Source organism: Bombus vosnesenskii, unplaced genomic scaffold, assembly GCF_011952255.1.
Source record: "Bombus vosnesenskii isolate JDL3184/JDL3185 unplaced genomic scaffold, Bvos_JDL3184-5_v1.1 scf7180000013340, whole genome shotgun sequence".
NCBI lineage: Eukaryota > Metazoa > Arthropoda > Insecta > Hymenoptera > Apidae > Bombus > Bombus vosnesenskii.
In genome coordinates, this window is record NW_022882977.1 from 571,740 (window position 1) to 593,563 (window position 21,824).

Genomic DNA, 21,824 nt, shown 5'->3' on the forward strand with positions numbered 1-21,824 from the left:
AAATAATCGGAAAGAGCTATTAGAAAACGATATAAAAGTGGCTGCACAAAATTGAAATACGAATAGCGTAACGTATCGTATATTTCCTTTTCTCTGCAAATTCTAGGAAGAACTAATTATATTGTGCATTAATTATAACGCGCTAGAGTATAAAAAAATTGAGGTGAACGCGTTTAGTTTTCTGAGTAAGAAAGTAAGAAAGCAACGCGTGGGCGAGCAATTACGAGTCAGTTACATCATCGAGAAAAATTCGGGTTAGTGACACAGACAAGGTAGTAAGTAGAAAGGAACTACGTACGTTAGAGAACAGAACAACGATAGTATTTAGAACGTTACTGTACGACTATGCAACCATGTGACTTTAAGCATCTTTCTATAAGATGTATCTCTGTATTACCCTCTCGACTATAGTTTCGTTGAGCAAAACTGTCGTCATGTGGCAGCACCGTACTAACAACCGCTTCAGCCTAGATCACAACCATGTTTCAAAAGAAGATAAAATCGGAGTATATACATAATAGGAAAATTAAATAGACAGGATAAGATACTGGATATTTTAATTTCTAGTTAGTTTAGTTTAGAATGTTAAATTTCGTCATTAAAAATTCTATACTTGTATTTCGACGATAATCGATAGAACTGTGATATACGTATATGTGTGTACAAATTATAGCAATTATCCTCTGATGATATTTTTAAAATTCGGTGCCACCGTGTTTTGCACATTGTATAAGATAGACACTCGCAGTTTTAATCCTGACTGCTCTCGATCCCTGTAATTCGATCCCATGATCGTGGGATTTCGATTTTGATATCGGACCGCCTGCTCCTGCGGTTGCCGAGTGTCCGATTCACTTGCTTCGAGTACTGTCACGCGATAGGAAATTGAGGTTTACGGCAACTATTTTTTTCGGCTTTCCGCGCGGCTAATAATGTTTTTTATGTCAATAGTTCTTCCTCTGCTGTTTTATCTCGTTTATATTCATTATCTTGTTGCTAATACACGCAGTCACATGTATAAGAATAACATAATTCTAAATATTAGAGACTAAAAAAGTATATTGGGTTTTCTAGAGTTTCCTTTGGTTCGAGTAAAGGATCAATGGTAGAAACTTTGGTATACGAGACTCCTGTTCAAGAAGAGCCGGAGATCAATCGGTTTATGGACCACAACGGCCGCATACCCTCTATGATCGCATCTGTACCTGATACCGAGTAAGTAATTGAAATATTCTTTCTCCTTCCGTGCTGCTGCACTTGTACTTACTTTTATATATATATATAAAATGTATATATATATATATATATATATATATATATATATATATATATATATATATATATACATATATACATACATGTCGTGTGCCGTTATGTGTCACGTCATCCGATACGTTAAACATTAAATATCGATATGAAGAGTTCTTAGGAACATTATCTTTTTACATAAGATCTTTCGATAAGCGTATAATTTTTAGCGATTAGAATTCTTTTATCGTCACAATACATAACAAGTATGTATTAATGTAAAGTCGACGATACAGATTTATGTAATCCATACCTTTTTCTTTCCACATAGTCATTACAAGCAATTAACAGTTTGTATTTCTTTCTTTGAGACTGCATTTCATCGATGTGGTTGGAGTCAAGCGTTACTAGCCGTAGTTTGGTAACGTAGACACCTCCGCCCACGCGCGATCTCCCTAATAGACTTCTACTTATTGCCTGGTGTGATCATTATCGTGTTTGATCCGGTTAAACGACAAAGCACACGCACGGAATACTTAATGTCGTTTTTCGACAACATTACGGTCGGGATTAAATTTCGTTTTAGGCTGAATAAACAGGTTTCCGCAGAATCTTCCACGTCTAATTTTCTATGCCATCTGAAGTTACCTCTCACAATAATGCATACACAGATGTCGATTGACAAATTGCGAATTACGGTAAAAAGTTCTCTTAACATATTTGTATGGTGAGTAATTCCTTAAATAACCTGTAGTAGGTTAACATAAAAGGTAATGATATTGACATCATTCGCGAGGTTTTAAAATATTCTCCAACTGCCTTGGGGTAAGGCATGATGTCATCCTTAGAATTTGCACATGAACAAATACGAATTTATGCGCGTCTATATGTGTTCTATCTTGTTATGCCACATAAATCTATACAAATAACTATACAATTGAAATAGTATTGGATCTAATGTTATGTTGCATAATATGTATATGCATATCTGAGGAATGCCAACGAGGCATACGCATCTAACGAAGCAAAGGAATTAATGATACCTACGATGCCTTAATGTCGATGCACGCGACGACAAACGTTCAAAAAGATCGAGTTATTTTTATCATGTGAGAAACAGAACTAAATTGTAAAAAAAAACTGGTCCGAACGTAATCGAACGATCGGGAGCGCGCGTCGAATAATGGGATGTTTCGCGAAAGCGCCGAGAGAGCATAGCACCGTCGCAGTTGTTCGACGCGATGTCGGGTTGTGCCTTGTGCCGTGGGTCGTCCTCAGTGTAAAGCCAGACAAGGTGGAGCAAGGGAAGCCTATAAACGCAGGCGTGGTGCGGAAGATTTACGATCGATTTCGCGACGCGTAGCTTCGTTTCCCGGAGGCCGAAGTTTAGTTCGTGTCGTACCTGGGCATCGGTCGACAGCCCTGTGTACCTTTTTCGCGAGTGTCTAGCATTACCGAGTGATACCGGTTGAGCTTGATCGAAGTTCAGGGGAAAGAACTTGCATGCCAGGAGTATTTACAGGAGCTTCTCGTCATTGTTCCCGAGCCACGGCCACGGGAAGCTGACGGATTCTCATCTGTCAGGTATGATTCTTTTTTTAGGCTATTCGTTGGTAAACAGAACGATCGTTCGTTTGCTTGGTAGAGCATGACGAATTGAAGCAGTGACTTCGATAAAATTAATCGCTGTTCAAATTACCATTCGTTCGAACGCAGTCGTATCGAAAGAAGATATCTCGATAGTTTTCTTGCAATCGTTCATTTGTTTCTATTTTAAGCACAATGATAGAGACTAGTTGTGCGTACACTTCTAGTTCTACTCGTTGACGATGATTACGCGTATTACCGTGCAATCGATTCTCTCTGAAAAGTCTATAAACCGAACCAACCAATGTAGTAAAAGGGGAAGGTGGAGATGGGAGAAACATGGTAGTTACTGAGGGTGAAAATGCAAAAGAGACCGAGTACTCTCTGGCTAGTTACCATGGCGACGAGCCATCTTGACACACTACGGACCCTTTCTTTCGAATCTTTGGATCTTCCTTTTGTTAAACCGGTACCGCCACTCGGGGAGGTAACGTTTTCGCGTTAACCTAGTAGTTTGCACTTAATGTTCATCTTATACATACTACACTACCTCCTTTTTCCGACCACTACTATATTCTAAAGCTAAAGCTAGAGGCGAAGCGTAGTTCGTATACGGTTCAAGTGCGTTGCAAGTACAATCTCTAACAATAATGCACATTTTTATTTTACGATCGTCGATAGATTAATTATCGAACGTCTAAAGATCAGCTTTCTGAAATACGCTGCTAAATTCACTTACGAAATTTCTTGTTCGTTTAAGTTTCTGTTTAAGAAATAGAACATCGTAAAGTAAAACATGCTCAAGTCGTTATCGCCAATTGAAATACAAATTGAAATACATACAGTCGAATCTTTAGCCCACTCTGATAATAACGTTATCTCTCTTTGCTTGGCTATCATTTATTTTTTCTAACATTTATTTTTTTCTATATCTTTACATACGATACGTATACACGTGCTTTGTTCACTCGTTCCAACGATTAACTTGCAGTTTTTTATTTTCCGGATTTCACTAACGAGCGAACTCGATAAAGAAAGCGTGGCAACCGACGTAAAAGTTAGATTTCGTAATTTATTGCGGTAGTATGAAAATTATTCGTTTCTATAGAAAAAAATGGAACATTTGTTTGCTGGTTTTTATTTCGTGTGTACAATTTAACTTTAGGCGTTATATCGAAGCTCAACTCTAGTCGGTCATGCGTGATCAGCCTGTGTAATGTATATCACTGAGCTCACGACGAAGAATCGCGTTTCAAGCGTGTCTCCTTTTACGGATTAAACGGTTAAAACGGTTAAACGTTTAAGACGTGATATCCGTCTTTCGTTCGTTCATCCGTGCCGCTTGGAAAATTTGAGCGGGAAGCACGCGTAAATCGAGCTGAATAAAGCCGGTTTCCAACGAGAAATTCCTCTCAGTTATGAATATAAATTGACGCGGCGTATGTGGGAGTTTGTGCCGCGTCATACAAAGTCTTTCGACGATCCTGTACAACTTTTCACACACTCGTCCATCGCGCACAACCGATCGCATGTGCTATATATCGTTACATAGATTCTGGCGAGCGTAAGAAGTTAAAAATATGCCGCTGAGTAGAAACAAAATGGGCGTACCCGAAAATGGAAAACACGGGGTAATCTCAATCGAAGCAGTAGCCGATAATTCACGTCCCGTGACGAATCTAAAATATTTACTCATCTAATCATTGTTAAATCTTGGCGCGTCGACCGTTTACTGTAAAGTTTGTCACGGTTTCTTGGTAAAATAACGCATCTATCCCTGATTTCATTTTCTGGAAATATCAATTTTCTTCGATATCACTGGACGCTCTCGTTTGGGTACGGGTATAGAGAAGTCGACCTCGTAGGGTTATAGACGCAGTGGCGCCCACGTATCATTCATCGACCATCCGCCCCTTATTCGTACAATAGTCGATGCCATTACTCTCCAGTGTGTTTTTCGACCAAGAAGACGCCCGTCTACGAAACTGGGTTAAAATTTAATAAGTACCTACTTAATTATAATTTACACGTATTTGGATATAGCTTCGGTTTGAAGTAGCACATGGATCGTACGAATTAGATGACATTAACACTGTCGATATCGCTTAAGAAAATCGAACGTCGAGCTTCCAATTAACGCGTGTTAAATAGTGGCGTGACGATCGACCGGTTGAATATATCGACTGAAATAAAAGGCACGGTCGGAGGGTATTTGCTCGCGGGTACAGTCTGGTGACAGTTACGAAAAACATTTCGACATACCGAGATCATCATCGGCGCGGGATATCACAAACTCAAGGTCTAAAGTTTAAATCGTATAGCGTAGGTGTTTAAATGCACCATGACGTCAGACCGCATGCTACCGTAGGAAACGTGGCGAACGTGACAAACGTGGGTGTCGGGGAATGGGAGGCTAAAGTATAGCAGACCGAGACGCTCTCGTTGAAATAATCGTAAACACGCGTACTCTCCGTATTTCTATTTTTTCCTGATCGTATTTGCCGCATGTACTCGCGTGCTGTTCGATAGCCTGCATCTACGTATATATACGCAGGTCGATTTCTCTCGTTGGACGCGCGTAACATTCGTGCATTATCGTCGTAAGATCGATTTCTTCGTAACCGGCTGCATCGGGATGAAAAGTCGCGTGACCGTGGAATGGTAAAACCGGTTCCAAGCCAGACCTCGGCTTTGCTTCTCCATCCTTTCGATTTCTTTCGTTTCCCTTGCGTAAAACTGCCTCTTGTTCTTTTCCTTTTCTTTTCCGCTTTCGTTCTTTTTTACCCTCTTCTTCTACCTTTCCCTTCCTTTCCCTTTTTTTCTTTTTTTCTTTTTTCCCCCGTTGCTCCCCTCCCCCACTCGGACGCGAAAGTCGACATGGAAGAACGTGCCGATTGCGTAAGAGGATGACTCGCTACGCTCGGTAACAGGTCGGTTTTTTTCGAGCCATCGCGTCTTGTTGTCATAACAGCAGAGGGTGTATAGTTGGTCGGTAACCGCAATAACATCGAGAGTCATTTTGATATACGTCGCGTTATCGCGGTTTCGATAATAAAATCGTGCTTTTGTAATGCATAGTATTCGAGCACGTTCCATTTACCATAGCTTCATTTTGAAACGATTTGAAAACGAACGTATTCGTTGATTGTTGTTTATACCAACGGAACGTATACTGGCGCAAATTGTCGCGCGATTAACCGCGCATCGATGCACAATGTGTTGACGCGATAGTTGACGAACACCGCGTACTTCCGGCAAACGTGGTAATCCGTAATAAATGTGCACAAAAAGATCATAGCTGGCGCAGCAACCATTCGATGCATTTCAAAACATTTGTAGTAATGCTTCGCTCGATAAGATGTTTACCGCCAGATCGTTAAGTGATTAATAATTTATCTAATTCCAATCGCTTTCGTTTATCGCGAGCACAAACGCTCGGTCGATATTTAATTCCGTTCGCCATCTATAAATGGAAACTAGAATTTCCGTAGTAAAGGGACCAGTCGCTGCATTTCTATATAAAGCGTGATAGTTGATTGATAATGAAATAAGAAGAGGAAGCGAAAGCGGTTAGTTGCGGTTGCGAGACATAATCGGAAGCGATCCGTGCGTAGAATTTTCCAGCGTGCAAAGTTTCGCCGTTGAAAAATATCGATTAAACACTTTCTCCGCAATCCGTGGGGCGCCCCTTGAAAAGTGAGAGGGTCACCGTTTACGCCACAGGGTGGTGGCAAACAGCCATTGAACGAATGGGGCGACGATCCGTCCCGAGGCAAATTCCTCGTTTTACCGTCTTCCAACCAAGGTCGCTCCACGTTATTTTACACGCGTTCTTTTTTCCCCCTGACAAATGAAATAACCTGTGGATAATTTTATTTATGACAAGATAAGAACGGAATTACTTTCAAAAGACGCGTTGCATCGTTTTTAGAAGCGGCTTCGGTGAATTCGATCGTTCGACTAAGCTTTTATCGATTCTATCTGATCGCGATTCGCCACGTTAACGAGAAACAACAATTTTCGATCAGAGTTAACGACATTTTGATGTTTCCGGTTTTAGTATATCTACATACTGGATTGTCAAGCGATCTCACAAATTGGCAAGTGTCAGCGTATCCTTTGGCACGATGCCATTCGTGCAACACGTGAGCCCAACGAAATATTTAACGACCGAAAAACTATCACCAAGGAAGAAAGCATTTCGCGATAAATCACCGTTAACTAATTCGGTTCTCGTGTCGTAGATGATACATAATGAATCGCTCGATGGATACCGGTTATTATGCAGTCGGTTCGTTGAAACGTTCTCTTCATTCAGCGTAATCTTATTTTCTGTCTTCTTCCTTTCCGAAGGAATGAACCTCGCGCCGCCATCGAATCGAAATGGCGAATGTTGGATGTTCTAACCCTGCGAAGGATCGCCATCTTAACCGTTTGAGTCGCGGGATTCTTCGAAAAAACAGAGTCGAAAAATCGCTCGTCTTTATCGATTGCGAAGAGAAACAAGCGACGCAACAGCGCTCGTCATATTTGTTATTTGGTTGGCAACTAAGTGATTGCGGACTTTGTCATTAGGTTGTATTGACAAAATCCGCAATCACTTAGTTGCCAACTCAATATTTTTATGAAATACATCTATATTATTATACAGGGTAGTTGCGGAAAGAGGGTGATTCTACGCGAAAAAAGAAGTCGAAAATATAGAATAAAAATTTTTTTTTTCTTTTTTTTTTTTAATTTTTCCATCGAAACAACGATATACAGTGAGATCCGTTATAACGAGGCGCGATAAAGTGCACGCGTACCGAGCGAAAATTCAAAGTCGATTTTCTCGAAAACAAAGCCTCAAACGAAAAATTGTTATTCTATATTTTCGACTTCTTTTTTCGCGTAGAATCACCCCTTTTCCGCTTGTACTGTATGTACTATATGCGTACTATTAATGTTCAATAAAAATTATTGAGGAGATAACAATGATATACAAAATACCGTCAGTCGTCCGTAACGTTCAAACGTACTGGCACTTTTCGATGTAAAAATCGTATGTTGCTTTCGCGTTACTTGCGTCGTTGTACGACTACGTTTTGCTTTTTTAAGTATCGCGTTCTGCTGGATGCACCGCGATCTGTGTGAGTAGCTCGCCTTAGAATGTAAGATGATCGAACCTGAATATCCGCTTGGACACGATTTTAACGATCTTTCGTTCTGTTTGTTTTTACAGCGAAGGTAGGGAAATGGTACGCGTGTCGTTGTTAGGTCCACAACCTTCACCGACAACGCCCGGCGTATTTCAGGTGCAGCCTATCGCGATATCGAGGACTCAACCGATCGACATGGACACCGTTCCGGCCGAACTGCTGACTACGCACACCGAACACACAGCTCCCGCCTATCACACGCAAATCAGGTAAGCCTCTCTCTCTTCCCTTTGCTTTCGTTTCGTTTCGCTTGGTTTCCTTCGGTTTCGTACCTAGCACCTTCTCGATTACGTCTTCAAGTTATCGATCGCCTCGCTGTATTACATTCGTTCAGTCACCTTGATCACCATCCGAGAATGCGATCGTTTTCTCTGATTTAGAGGGACGCGTGTAAGAACGCTATTGCGAAAGCGAATGGAAAACATGGCGTAGTCTGCGTGTATTGGATTGGCAACTAAGTGATTGCGGATTTTGTCACTAGGTGGCATTGACAAATACCAAATATATAAATATATCTGAAAGTTTACTAGCTGCGAGGCGTAAACAAAGAGAACGTGCCGTAGATCACAGTACGTTCGTTCGTTTGCTTTGTTGCCTGCGCATTGGGAACTCGCGTATCTCTTTGTAATACGATGCCCCTGCTGTTAAAGCATCTGGAAGAATTATCGAAAAATCTGGATGCACACGATCAAATGAGAACCACTACCTTTCTTATAATTATAATTAGCTCCCTGCTAGCAACACACCAGTGACCCCGGTGTTGCTCTTAATGGACCGGAAGTGACGTGCCGTCCCCTCGGTCTCTCCGCTTTTCTCCGTCTTTCTGCCGTTATCTTTTTCTATCGAACGGTATCGCGCTACCAATTTACGTTTCTTTGCGACTGTTACGCAGACGCAGAACGAAGCTCTCTCGTTATAAACAGACTCGTTGATCGAGTAACCGTTACGCATTCGCTATTCACGCGTGCCTTTATTGCGACGCGATCGTTTTATGAATCATTTGCTGTCCGATCATTCGCTCCCCTATCTCTTTCCTTTCTCTCTCGCGCGCCACTTCGTTTCACTTTAAATCGTAATCCGTCTTCGACGTATCGTTTTACGTTTCGGTGTACATTTTCACGCCGGAGACTGCTCGTCGCGTATCTGTTTGCACGATAAAAATGATTGCTCGCGTGATACACAGCTGATCGCCGCGCCGAGAAGAAAAACGTAAATAGGGGTTAAAAAAAAAAAAAAAAAAAAAAAGAGGGTAGGATCTGGAGATCGATAATTCAGGGTGCAACGTACCCGCGCGATACGAAGCTGTATCTTACGTGTACCCTTTTTGCACGACACAACATCCCGTTTTTAAATAACACGATTCTCTTACGCAAGCGACGAACACGCGTAATAAGCGCATCGAAAGTTACCAAGTCATTACGAAGTTACGATCGCTGCCTTGACTTCGATCTACGTATTTGATGATCGCAATTGCTCGTTCGTTCCGCTGATACGTGTTCGATCGCGGTTAAACGAACTGGGCAACAAGTGTTTGAAAAACGAGTTTGCTAGAATACTTTAGAAACGACCGTTGCTGCTACGATTTATTCGCTCGTGATTCCAACAGGGCTCTGTAAATTTAGTTGTAGATGGCTGAAAAATTTTGTCCGACGATTCGACGAAAGGTTGGAGAAGGTGATTAGAGTTGCGCGAAATGACACAATCGTTTCTTTTCGTCACGAGATTCCTTTTCGTTGCACGAGTGTTGCGTAACTAAAGTGTTCTGCGTATTACCTGCAAAACATGCGTTGCGTACCGAGAGCCGAAGCGCGCGGCCAACGAGGAAACATTTTGGAACCACGCTCCATCCGCCGTTTCCTTTTCTATTGTTCGCCTTGTCCCACCAGCCGTCTACTACGCCGCGACCAATTACGTAACTCTCCAGTTCTGCTCCTCTCCTACCGGTTTAACGAAATCTCGTTTTCCTTCCTTCTCCCAGTAATCGAGTAAACGTGTTTTCCTCACAGAGCGCGATTAAATCGCCATGAAATCGCAATAACAGGAAGCTGAACTTCACGAGACGCAGACACGGAAGTCGCTCCGCCCTTATCGAATCGCCGGTTCGAGCTTAACGAAATTCTTTTGCCCAATGGAACGACGGTTTAACACTTTACCGACCGATAGCCGATTAATCGGCTTTTGTCGTCAACGCTTGCCGACCGATAGCCTATTAATCGGCTTTTTGTCGTCAACGCTTGCCGACTGACAGCCTATTAATCGGCTTTTTGTCGTCAACGTTTGCCGACCGACAGCCTATTAATCGGCTCTTTGTCGCCGACAATTTTTCTCATTATTCGAGCAGTAATTTGTTATTTAGTACCAAGGTACCTTGCTCAATTGCGTTGTTTTGTAAGCTCGCGCAGTTTTATAGCAATTTGAAAAACTTACCGTTCGCGATGAACGAAAAGAATGGTATTGAAAAGTCTAAACCGAAAGAGAACCGGAGCCAGGGAGAATCTGCGCTTGAGCTGCCGGTCGGACGCGCGTATCCTGTTGAACCGATAGCGGTCGGTAAAGTATTAATTTGAAAGTAAAAATTTCCACCTTTGCACAAGTGCAGGCAAATCGATGGCGTGCAATGTCTGAAACGATCGTTACCCATGTTGGCAACTAAGTGATTGCGGATTTTGTCATTGGGTGGTATTGACAAGTCCGCAATCACTTAGTTGCCAATGCAATAACTAGGTTTTCACGTCGATCGCACCTGTTGTCGACCAAGAAAACGTTGACCACGACGCGTTAGATCGTCTACCAAACCGTCTGCAACGCTAAGAGGGCGATCGAACGTAACGGAGGCTGCAAGTTGGAAAAGGCGAAAGGGCGTATGTGCGTCTGGCCACGACGATGCCAAGGCAGCGTATTAGAAGCGTGGTTGGCGCTTGATAGTAGTCGAATAGCCAATGTACAAATAGCATCTGCGATGCTACTATTAACAGTACCGCCACCACGAGGAATACTAGGTACTAGTACAGTGGCAGAAGAGAGGAAGAGAAGGAAGTGGGTAGAGGAGAGCCAGGGAGAGGAGGAACGATCGATATAGCGTGGGTGGATGTGCAGAGGTGCGGTAGGACAGCCGCCAGTTGTGCTGTCGGCTGCACCAACGAAGAGCCGTGCTCTCAATCGGTTGGTTCACAGTGCACCGCGTTTTCCTTTGTCCGTGGTCGGCAGTGTGCGGTGTACGGCGTGCGCCCGAATGCGTCGGACCTCCTTCCACGGGGATCCCTGGTGATTACTGTCAGGCTGATACGCACGAGCTTCTTCCTCCACTACTTCAACGTTCGCTGGATTTTCGCACGATGACGATGCGATAGCCGTTAAAATCGCCGCGCCGGAACGTGTCACCGTTCGATCTCGATTACGTCCCTTGCTCGTCGTTGCGGAAGCGACGAAATCGCTTTAGATGCTGTTTGCACGTTCGAAAAGGTCTGTCGGTCAAAACTCAGCCGTCACGGGTTTCCTTTGAAAATAGCTGGCGCACGGAATTCCACGGCCATGGAAAATAACACGAACCTTGGAAACGCGCTTCTTAGCGGCTGTTTCAGAATTATCGCGCAATACGATCGACGATCGCCTTCGCAAGCTTCGTAAGCCTCGCGTGCGTTGTAATATATCGGCTCGCTTTCGTCATTCATCGATATAGCATTTTGAAAAGTTTGTTTTGAAAAGAATCCTGTTATTATAAGCTATAAGAGTCCTGTGTCTTTTCATCCTCGAGGAGGAGGAGAGTCGACGCGAATGATGGAAATCGAGCTTTGCTATTCCCGTAGCGCGAAACTAGAATTCCGACAGACTCGTAGCAGAGGTCGGCCGCATAGTTTCGGTAGTCGTAAGCTCCAGAAGCTCTAGCGAATACGGAGCTGCGGCTCCTTGAAAATAGAAACGGACCAGCGTACCGTTGCGCCGTCTTCGTGGCTACCAAAGATAGAAAATAAAGAGAAGAAAGAGTTCCCCGAGAACCATGACCTATATCGATCTATTTTCTTTGAACTTGGTATAAATAGTTAACGACGGTACACTGGCAAATTCGTTAGATTCTCTGGTTGCTCAAGGTTGCTCAAGGGAGAAGCCGAAAGGACTGTCACGGGAAGGTCCATTCGTCCAGCCATTTCGCTTACGTCGCGTGCAGCTAAAATTGCAGCGTTCGTAAGCTTTGCAACGACGTTCGTAAGAGCAGAAAAGTCGCGTACTCGATGCAGTCGTAGACATAAGCTGGAACCGCGTAGTTGAGCATGTAGCGTGTTAGTACGCAGTTTTATGAAATAGATGGTGCAAATTGGATGGAATAACGAGCCGGTGGTCTGTGATCGAGTCAGTGGGTTGCCGCGGAGGAAATCAATTGGTGCGTGGCGTCGCGTCGCGACCAACACACTGGCCTACATGTCGGTATATTGGCGACTCGTTCATGCTCGCGTTTAACGTCCGCGTTTTCTCGCCTTTTCTCCGGCTGAATTTTCCTGGTCCGACAAGAGTATACGACGCAGTCGCGGAAAAACCAACCGCAGCCTTACGCGATGGCGCAGTTGTACGCATCCCATGTACTCGAACACTCGTCGTCGCGATCACACGCGCTCATCCTGATCATCTTTTTTTCTTTTCTCTTTTTTTTTTTTTTTTTTTTCTAAATTCTAAAGTAACCAAGTATTCCGACGTCTCCACTTTCCAAGACTTTAACGGTCGTGGGCGTGCTTTTTTATTTTGGGAATTTCTCGGGAATGATCTCTCACACCAAGCTCCATCCTGCGACTCTGACTACGAGTCCCCTTTCGTTGCATCTATCGAAATCGACTCGACGATCTCGGAAGATGAAACGAGAGAATGGGTCGAGTCGGAGCTCGTTAGAGGGACGCCGGTAACGAGGAACGTGAGTGAAAGCGACTCGATTTCCTTAAAACAATGTCACGCGTTAAAAGGCGTAAAAAAGACTCGGCTCGATCGCACAGCTTATCGTAATATGTTTCGCCTTGGCCAATTTCGCTAATGTATATTCCATTAGCATAAATAATCGTAAACGCATCCACGAATACAGCAAAATAGACTGTTTTCTAATTTTGGCGCTCATTAGCCGCACTTTCGTTATGGTATCTGCTCGTGGCTGATCGAAAATCGCCAGCCTTGTAATTTATTTCTTTCGTTTTCTCGCTCGTAATACACTCCAACACGAATAAATTGCAAGACCAAAGGAACGTGCGTCCGTTGCGAAATAATAGACGCGTGGACAAAGACGGTAGTGGGCCAGTGGTGGATGGCGAGCGGAAAACAGTGCGCGCAAGAACTCCGCCACTAGCCATGACCCATATACTCACCCTCGTCGCGTCACCCTTAGCCAACCCCATCGGTGAAATCATCAGCGACCAGACAAATGCGAGGAGAGAGGATGGCGCGTGTATAGAAGCCACCACACGTAGTCGCTCGTCCCTGATGGTAGCACACACGTAGCGCGAGGTCGTGCCGCTCGTTAATCGAGATCTTGAAAATGTCATCGCTTGAAATATGTAACGAATTCGGCCGAGCAAATTGCTTCTGGCGAGACATTCAGCCCCTTAAGGGCCGAGTAATCTCGTCGTTTGCCGAGGGTGAGCTGCATGTCTCACCTATTAGCCGCTGAAGTAAATCAATTCGACGCTTGTTGTGCACGTGGAAATTGCTGGATAATTCGAAAGAAGTAGGTGTGGAGTTTCGCTTGTCAGCGCGTTTTCTTGTCATCGTGCGAGCAATATCTCGCCTCTCGTAGGCAAAACATCGTTGTATATTTAATTCGGTGCATCGAACTCGCGGCTATTTATAACGCCAAGGGGGCAAAGGTATCACCCGAGCGATTATTTCGCCCGATGGAAACCGATCAAGGGATAACGAGATGTTTCCACGAGCTCCGATCGAACGAAACTATGGGATCGTCAGGGCACCGATAACTTTGTTATCGCGGCCGTCTGTAAGAATCGCGCATCGCTGAGAATTCACTTCTCTGGAAGCCATACGTGTAGGATACACCGGTTATAAACAGAATCGGATCGATGCCGGCCGCGGCTACCTTCGTACGCCGGTTGCGCAAATAATTGCGAGTAAATAATACAAGAAAACCTATGGTCGTCGTGTGATCTGCCAGGTAGTCGCCGTCCACGCGACGTGCTTCCCCGCCGTGAGAGCCGCTGCCTCGTTCCCAGAGGAATCCGCCAGATAATTTTTCCAAGGAAAAGGAATCAACCGACAAAGGCAAAGCAGCCTCTTTTGCGGCACCCGCAACGGGATAAACCCGTTGACGGGGGCGGGTGGGGGTGGACGGCGACAGACAGCACGGGAATCGGAGTAAATAGGTCGAGGACTTTGAGGAAATAGGTCAGCTTCGAGCGAGGCGGATCGATGAACAGCTTATGCGTTTCGTTACGATCGACGTGGAAACGAACTGCCGGCTTTCCATCGGCTTTATTTGCCGTCCGAGTGCAAACTAACGCCGACTTCTCGCGAACCGTCTTTTCGTCCGTGCAAATGCGAAGTAGCGTACGGTGACACGCTCTGGTTTCGAGTTCCGTTCTCGAGAGGACGAGTCATCCCCGAGTTTATTCCGAGATCGAATTCCAGCGGTTCGCGATATCGAAAACGAGCGTCCTCCTCGCGGTCTAAAAAAACTCGAGGATGCGGTTCAGCTTGGAAAGCCACGTTGGAAAAGATCGAAGGATACTTTGTCGAACGCGGACGTGGCTTGAAATAACGGGTTGCGTCGACGTTCCGTGATAAACAGAGAAAGGGGAAGTTGAAGAGAGGGGTGGAAGCTCGATTGGTGGGAGGGGCGGGCGTGCGAGAGAGACAGTGAGCGGTAGTTGCAAACATCTCCCGCCACGAATCCGCTTAAAAATAAAGTCTTACGCCGGTGTTCGAGTTGGTCCGTGCGAAATCACAGAAGAGTTCTCTCGGTGACAGGGTCGAGGAAGCGCTTGAACCGCTAGGCGAAACGTCGACGAGCGACGAGGAGATCGAGTTCGGTTAAAAGAAGAGACAGAGGGGGGAGAGAGAGAGAAAGAGAGAGAGAAAGGGGAGGAAGAGGAAGAGCGATCGAGAGAAGAACGACAATGGACAGTTCCGTGAATCGATATCGCGATCGTTACCACGTCCAGGTGTAATAAAGTGCCTGGTTCGGGGAAGTAGCGCGGAAAACCGGAGTAAACTCGTCGCGTATCTCCGATGTTGATATCGAACGACGTGGATTCGCAAGCGCGAGCAAAATGACGACCACCCACGGAGGCCACGTGTATTACGTGATCAAGGTGCCCAAGGAGACGGATGGCAATGAAAGGTAATCGGCTTAAAAGCGAACGAGCTGCGGACCAACACGTTCCACCCACGCTCCTTTCCACCTCAAATTTACGCAATTGGAACGAACCGACCGGAGTAGCTCTCGCTCGTCCAACGGAACTATCGCGCGTAAACCGATCGAACGAAAGACGCGAGTTTTCAGACACGTTGGAGTCCACCGGGCGTGTGGACCATCGAGAGTCGAAGAGGATAATAGCGCGAAAAATAAACTGTTTCGTTTTTGCGTACATCGCGTTACGATTACGTACGTTGGCACGCGTACGTACGCGCATACAGTCGTTGCCGATACCGCAACGACAGATCGAAGATAAATTCGTAATCCATTGGCTCGTGGCAGCTCTCGATTTTAAATTTTCCATTCGCCGTTCCTTTCCCAAGTTCGTCCGTTTCGTATTTGCCGCGCGATTTACAGCCACTCGGTGCAGAGCAAATACGTACGGCGCGCTTTAACCCTTTGCACTGCTATGTCGAGTGTGACTCGACGTCAGTTTTTCTCTCAGACATTCTTTCACGTGCGCGTTTTCTTGTGAAACGCGCGAAAGAGAAGTAGCATTGCATCCTGGAAATTCTTTCAAGATATATCATACACTTAAAAATTAGAAAATACAACAATAGAGTGATTAGAAACTGGTATTTAATTTCTTTCTCCCTTTACTTATTTAAATTGTCCTATTTTCTAGTTCAAGCAAATTTCAAATAAAACGCTTAAAATCATTGGCAGCTGCTGCTAACGAAATTGAAATGAAATTCCGAGTGCAAAGGGTTAAATAAGACACACTCGACCATATTTACTAGCTCTGAGTATATTATACGCAGGAAGATTTTTCTGAAATGGAAATTTGCACACCAACGTCCTTGAAAGAAAAAGTTTCTTTGTGCAACAAACGATTCCTCTCTCAAAGCGGATTTACAGTAGTCGATCATTGGTTTACCTGTCGCGTTGATCAACTTCTTGATAACGATATTAAATAACACGATCGCTTCCTTGTTCCCTGTTGATGTGAAAGGCGGTCGGTTTGTCGCCGCGCGGATCCCCACGGCTCCTCCCATTGTTGTCGGTGCACGATGGCGGAACTGCGGACAAACGCGATGGAATGCAATCTGCGAAGATTAATCGCAGCAGGGAAAGTGAGGGAGAGTCGGCACTCGTTGTTAGTTTCGCAATATCGAACATTATTAGTCTCGTTGGCTGTGGTCCAACGGTTCCGCCGAGCCTACCAACGCTAACCATTTAACGTTACTTTTCCTGCCGAACGAATACTCTCCTTTTATTCTCTTTTATTCATCCTTTACCGTCCATTCTCTCGTTTTGTCGATTATATTTCGAACTCGTGCAAGATTTATTTTCGTTGTTTAACGAGATACACCGATATTTGTGTCTGATTTTCTTTGGAACGTTGAACGAGTAAATAAAAGATGTGGAAAGTACAACGAATTGATAAAATGAAAATCGTGAACCTTAGACGAACTGCTGGCGAGAATGATCGCGTGTGCACTCGCTACACGTGCACACCAAAGAGGGGGAGGAAGATAAGCTGCAATTAGATGGAATACGATATCGTGGTCAATGTCACGGCTAACCAGGAGTGGCAATTATAATTAAGCCTAATTTATGGTTACGTTTCAAGCACGAAATAAGAAGGCTAACGAACAAAAATACGTGCACACCTAAGTTGGTCGTTATCGGCGAGCTTGAAACGAGTATCAAACCATTGAAACTCGAAGGTAGATGTTTCCAGTGTAAAAGCGATTAGCTGCGCGAGGTCGTTCGGTATAATTTAGCGTCTAATGGAATTGTACGCTCGTCTACGAACGATGGTAAAAATTTAATGGGAAAAAATGAATTTTCAGTACGGACAGTGGTTGGGATAATCCGTTCAGACCAGACGGCGATCTTTCGAGGGAAGCAGACGAGATAGTTGAATTGATAAAAGGTGGAAAACCCATCACACCGACCCCTGGACAAACTGCTCCTCCGTTGCCAGGGTGCGACGCTGTTACCAGCAATGCGCAGACCACCGTCGACCACGACTCCAGTTCCAGTCCCCTGTTGAAATCCTCAGCGAACTCGACGAATCGACACGCCAATTCGTCGCCGAAGCCTGGCCAGGAAAATGGAAACGCCCATGGTACACCGATGAAAGCTGCAACCGCCAACAACCAGCAATCTGTCAACGATAAGGTAACGATATATTAGCATTTTTAATCGAACATTTCGTGTCGTCGAATAGTCACGCAATCCGCCGACTGTTCAACCGTTAAACGAGTGGTTTCCGTAAAAGTTGCCAGTCACCTGAAACGTTAACGGTGAATTATATTATCGTAGCAGAGTTCTGGCTGGAATCCCATCGGTAAACGTATTTTTTCATCGAGAAAAATCATGCACGACGACGTTCGAATACGGAGTAACGAGATGTGATTAAACGTTTTGCAGGTTGTCGCATCGAGAGCAGCTACCGTCGAAGTGGCCAGAATGACGGCACAGGGACCAGGCGACGCTTCGCAGGTCGAACACGTCACCTTAAAGAAGAAGCCTAAATGTAAATGTTGTCTTCTGCAGTAATGGAAAGGATACAAGCTACCGCATGGATGTCTCAGCAGTCGGATGATTCAACGTCGTTGAAGGTGCATCGGGACTTGGTCGCCGATAACTTTGCGGTTCACGTTTTTCGAAATGGTCGCTGTACGAGTGCCGTGGAAAACATTTTAATTTCTTCTGTTGCATCCTACCGTAGAAACGAGTTTCACGGAGATACGGAGGAACTGAGATACGCAGGGCAAATGTGCGATCGCGTGAACGCGTCGTATTCCTATTTCCGAAACGAGATCGACGATTTTTCTACGACGAGGATAAGAATCGGTCGTGTCAATCGTCGAGATCAATCTACTCGTAGGATCGAAGATTCGTACAGAGAACGCGAGCGATGGTTGTCGATACGAATGAGAAGAGAATCCCGATACCGGTTGAAACAACGATGATACCGAGCGAATTGACATGACGCGACACTGAGGAAGATACCTGAACGAGCGTAGAAAAGCACCGAGCCTCTTGATAGCCTTTCAGAAAGACAGTGGAGTGTCTATAAAGTAACAGACTATATAAAAGAAGAGAATAAATAAAAAAAAATTATATATATATATATATATATACATACACATAAAACTATATTGTAGATACAGAAATGGTAGTTGTATAGCTTATATGCTTTTATTATTGTGGTTAATTACTGTCAAAATTATCGTGATTTCGGGAATATTTTCGCGCGTTGCCGCGTGAAAATGGCGAGACGCGAGCGTGAAAGAAAAAGTCGCAGTTGCACAGAATGTTTCAAAGTTACTGAGTTTAAAGAACGCCATTACTTCGTTGGACATCGATATAATATCACAGATTATTCATAGACTCTCGTTTTTACTAAAACTCAGAATCTCTATAGGCAAAACTTTTACGAAATTTTTTAACATCGCGTAGAATGTGCGCTATCGAAAACTGTACGTACGATGATCGTTGAAAGAGACGACGCAACTCGATGAAAAGAGAAACGTCAAGCCGGCCGTATTTCTTTTCTCGCGATTAAGCATGAGAACGCGTAGTATTTTCTCTTATTGCGAAGAAGATATCGTCTATCGAACCGCTTTACTTTCACACACCAATCTTTTCTTCTCTATTCTGTTGCCATTCTTTTCTACACCTCGCATCAAAGAAACGCAAACCTATCGAAAGAGAAAGCTGTAATTAAGCGAGCTGGCGCTCGCCAGTTTAAACGCGTGAGTAACTATTCAGGATCGTCAAACATGAAATGTGTAAATATCGCGATATTTTTTGAAACAAAGTGTGATTGTCGGCGATCCGAAGAGTGCGAGAACGCGTTACGTTCCATTCGAGTTGGTGCGGACGAACGGATTCGACGACGACGTGGCTTGCTCTCCGCGCTCCAACTCTAGTTTCTCGATTGCTGCAGCGGCACAAATTAATTAAGCGTCGAGAACGCTACGGTAACTCGTAGACGATAGGGCGCACGAATGAACGATTTCTTTCTCGGGACTTGTTCGATTCGATGATCGTGTTACAAATTATTTATTTCATTTTATGCGTTTTACTTTTACTTCGATGTGTCCTTTCACCGCTACGTTCCATTCATTTTATTTAACCATGTATACGTGTATAACGTGTATCTTACAAGGCGAATCTTTCCGAAAGTATAGAGATTTAAAAAGACACTCGTTTAAAATGAGTAAAAGGCACGTTTATGAAACGTATATGCTAAAAATGTTCGTTGGAAGGAAAACCGTTGATCGGTTTTATGCGTATTAATAATAATGTAACAGGGAGAAAACGCCAGATCGTGGAAAACTGCTCGGTTCTTCAACCATTGCGTATACAGATACAGAAAGAACGCAAGGATCCGCCCTGTGTCGAGCGGTGCTTGGTTCGCGTTAATGGTTGTACGTGTGTGCGTGGCTGTGTGTCTGCACGAGTGCCTGTATTTTTTAATACACATATCCGCATATTTTTTCTAGATCGTCCGAGCAAAAGATATTTATGAAAAATATGCGATCCTATGGTGAAGGATGATGAAATAGGGAGCGAAAGAAAGAACGAGACCGACACCAGCGGAATAAGATTTCCTTTATTTTCGTTCATTGTACGCCGTTGCATTGTATGTATGGCAAAGCGTGTAATATAAAGTTGTAAGTAACAGAAGATCCTGAATAATTTACTCGCGTCCTCGCAGATTGTAATTGAAAGTGACGTACCAGCAAGGAAATCTAAACGGAAAGAGTATTAAATACTATGTGTATATCTCTAAAACAAACATACATGTATATTTACGCGTTTGCACACTTGCGTGTACACGCTCACGCACACGCACACGAAACGTGGAGAAACATTGAACAATTCCGAGGACCTTTCCGCGAATTTCGCTCCGATTCGTGTTTCTCAAGCTAATAATATCAAATCTACGTGAATATTCAAACTTTACACTGGAAATCTTTTGAATGTTAATGGTCTTGACGCGTCCAGGGTGTAGGGATTTCGCGCGATTCGACACACAACCAACCGATTATCCGCAAAATGCAAATATTTTCTTATCGATTCGTTCGATTCTATGCTCCGAGACATGCTCGCCGATAAACGAATATCCGCCTCGAAAGATCGGTCGCGAAAGAACAAACACGGCATGTTAACACCACCGGGAAGATGATGAAACTCTCGAAGCTTGGTTTTCTTGTGCCGGTAGTTCCTCCGAGATATCTGGCACGATTAAACGCACCGATTTACGCTCGTGTCGCGTCAAAACTATTAATACTCGTTTTATATAATATATATCTACAGGAACTCTATACGAACATTAGGCTAATTTGACAAACATTTCGGTGTTAAAACTGGCGGAAATTGGAGCGATCCGAGCGAAGCAACGGGCATATCCGTTACGGGACAACAGGACGCGGTCGATTGGAATCGCGTACGGCAATGTTTTGGTCTCTGAAAGCCTTAGCGCGTTTCATCGAGTACCTAAATATATTTTGTATCGAGAGAAATCGGGTGTTCAATCATACGAGTTATACGTAATGCTGAAGAAAGTGAGGTACGAAGGGTGCTGAGTAACGAAGATTAAAGGTATTATTTTACTAAACAAAAATGTAGGTGCGTGTGCGCTCACAGAAATACATATGTACGTGACACAAACGAGCAAACGGTAATTCGTACACATTCGTGTTCAAGAATAAAAAGGATGTAAGGCGCCGTACACAAGTTTGTTCGATTAGCGTCTCAACGTACGGCATCTTTTTAATTTGTAAAAAGTACTATAAGGGTAGATTCAGAGCCTAAAGCGAACACGCGTTCGAAGTCATGTTGACAGAGGACCGATTCTTTCATTTCAACGATCGCTTGTTTACGTTAGAGAGCGAGATCACCTTTAATTTCAACGCAAATCTAAATTTAACACTGCCTGTGATATCGAAAGCAATCTTATTCTCGCGGCCATGAATCATTCCAAACATCTCAATGAGTATTACTACGTAATAGAGGGTCAAGTTAATAGCTGTCTGTGTTGTCCATGGTTAATATCGAGCACGAGAGTTTTATCGTCCTGATACGACGTGATTTCGAGGATGCGTTCATCGAAAATCCTGTCAGCCTCTTTTAAACTCTGAACCTATGCCGATAGCACTTTATAAATGTTAAAAAGAATAGCCTGGTTACAGACGAGCGGTATACTTCGAGGTTATCTCTTTGGCGAAATATTTTGAATCGATCGAGGTGAGTTGAGCGAGTCGTCGAGTTGCACGAGAAGATGCGACGTTACCAACGAGTGGAATCCACCGAAATTCTTAACGTCTGTTCCCACGCAAAATGTTGATTTTGCTGAGCTTACAGATACTGAGCGAATATTAAATGTCTTGTTAAGAAAAAAAAAAGAACAAAAAGAAAACGGAGTA

The 21,824-nt window shown here is 44.0% G+C and overlaps 1 protein-coding gene and 1 long non-coding RNA gene across 2 annotated transcripts in view; both read left to right on the forward strand.

Annotated features, from left to right (window-relative positions):
* The window catches only part of LOC117236175, a 40,602-nt gene extending 20,439 nt beyond the window's left edge, over window positions 1-20,163 (forward strand). The window contains exons 4-7 of the mRNA XM_033498899.1: window positions 1,075-1,215; window positions 8,057-8,242; window positions 17,232-17,562; window positions 17,815-20,163. Coding sequence (XP_033354790.1) covers window positions 1,075-1,215; window positions 8,057-8,242; window positions 17,232-17,562; window positions 17,815-17,943 — 787 coding nt within the window. The 3' untranslated portion in view covers window positions 17,944-20,163. The remainder of the gene's footprint in view (window positions 1-1,074; window positions 1,216-8,056; window positions 8,243-17,231; window positions 17,563-17,814) is intronic.
* LOC117236178 lies at window positions 10,816-15,361 on the forward strand. Its single transcript, XR_004493802.1, has 2 exons — window positions 10,816-11,297; window positions 14,988-15,361. It is a non-coding gene; the product is annotated as an uncharacterized LOC117236178 (long non-coding RNA).
* Window positions 20,164-21,824: the final 1,661 nt, after the last annotated feature.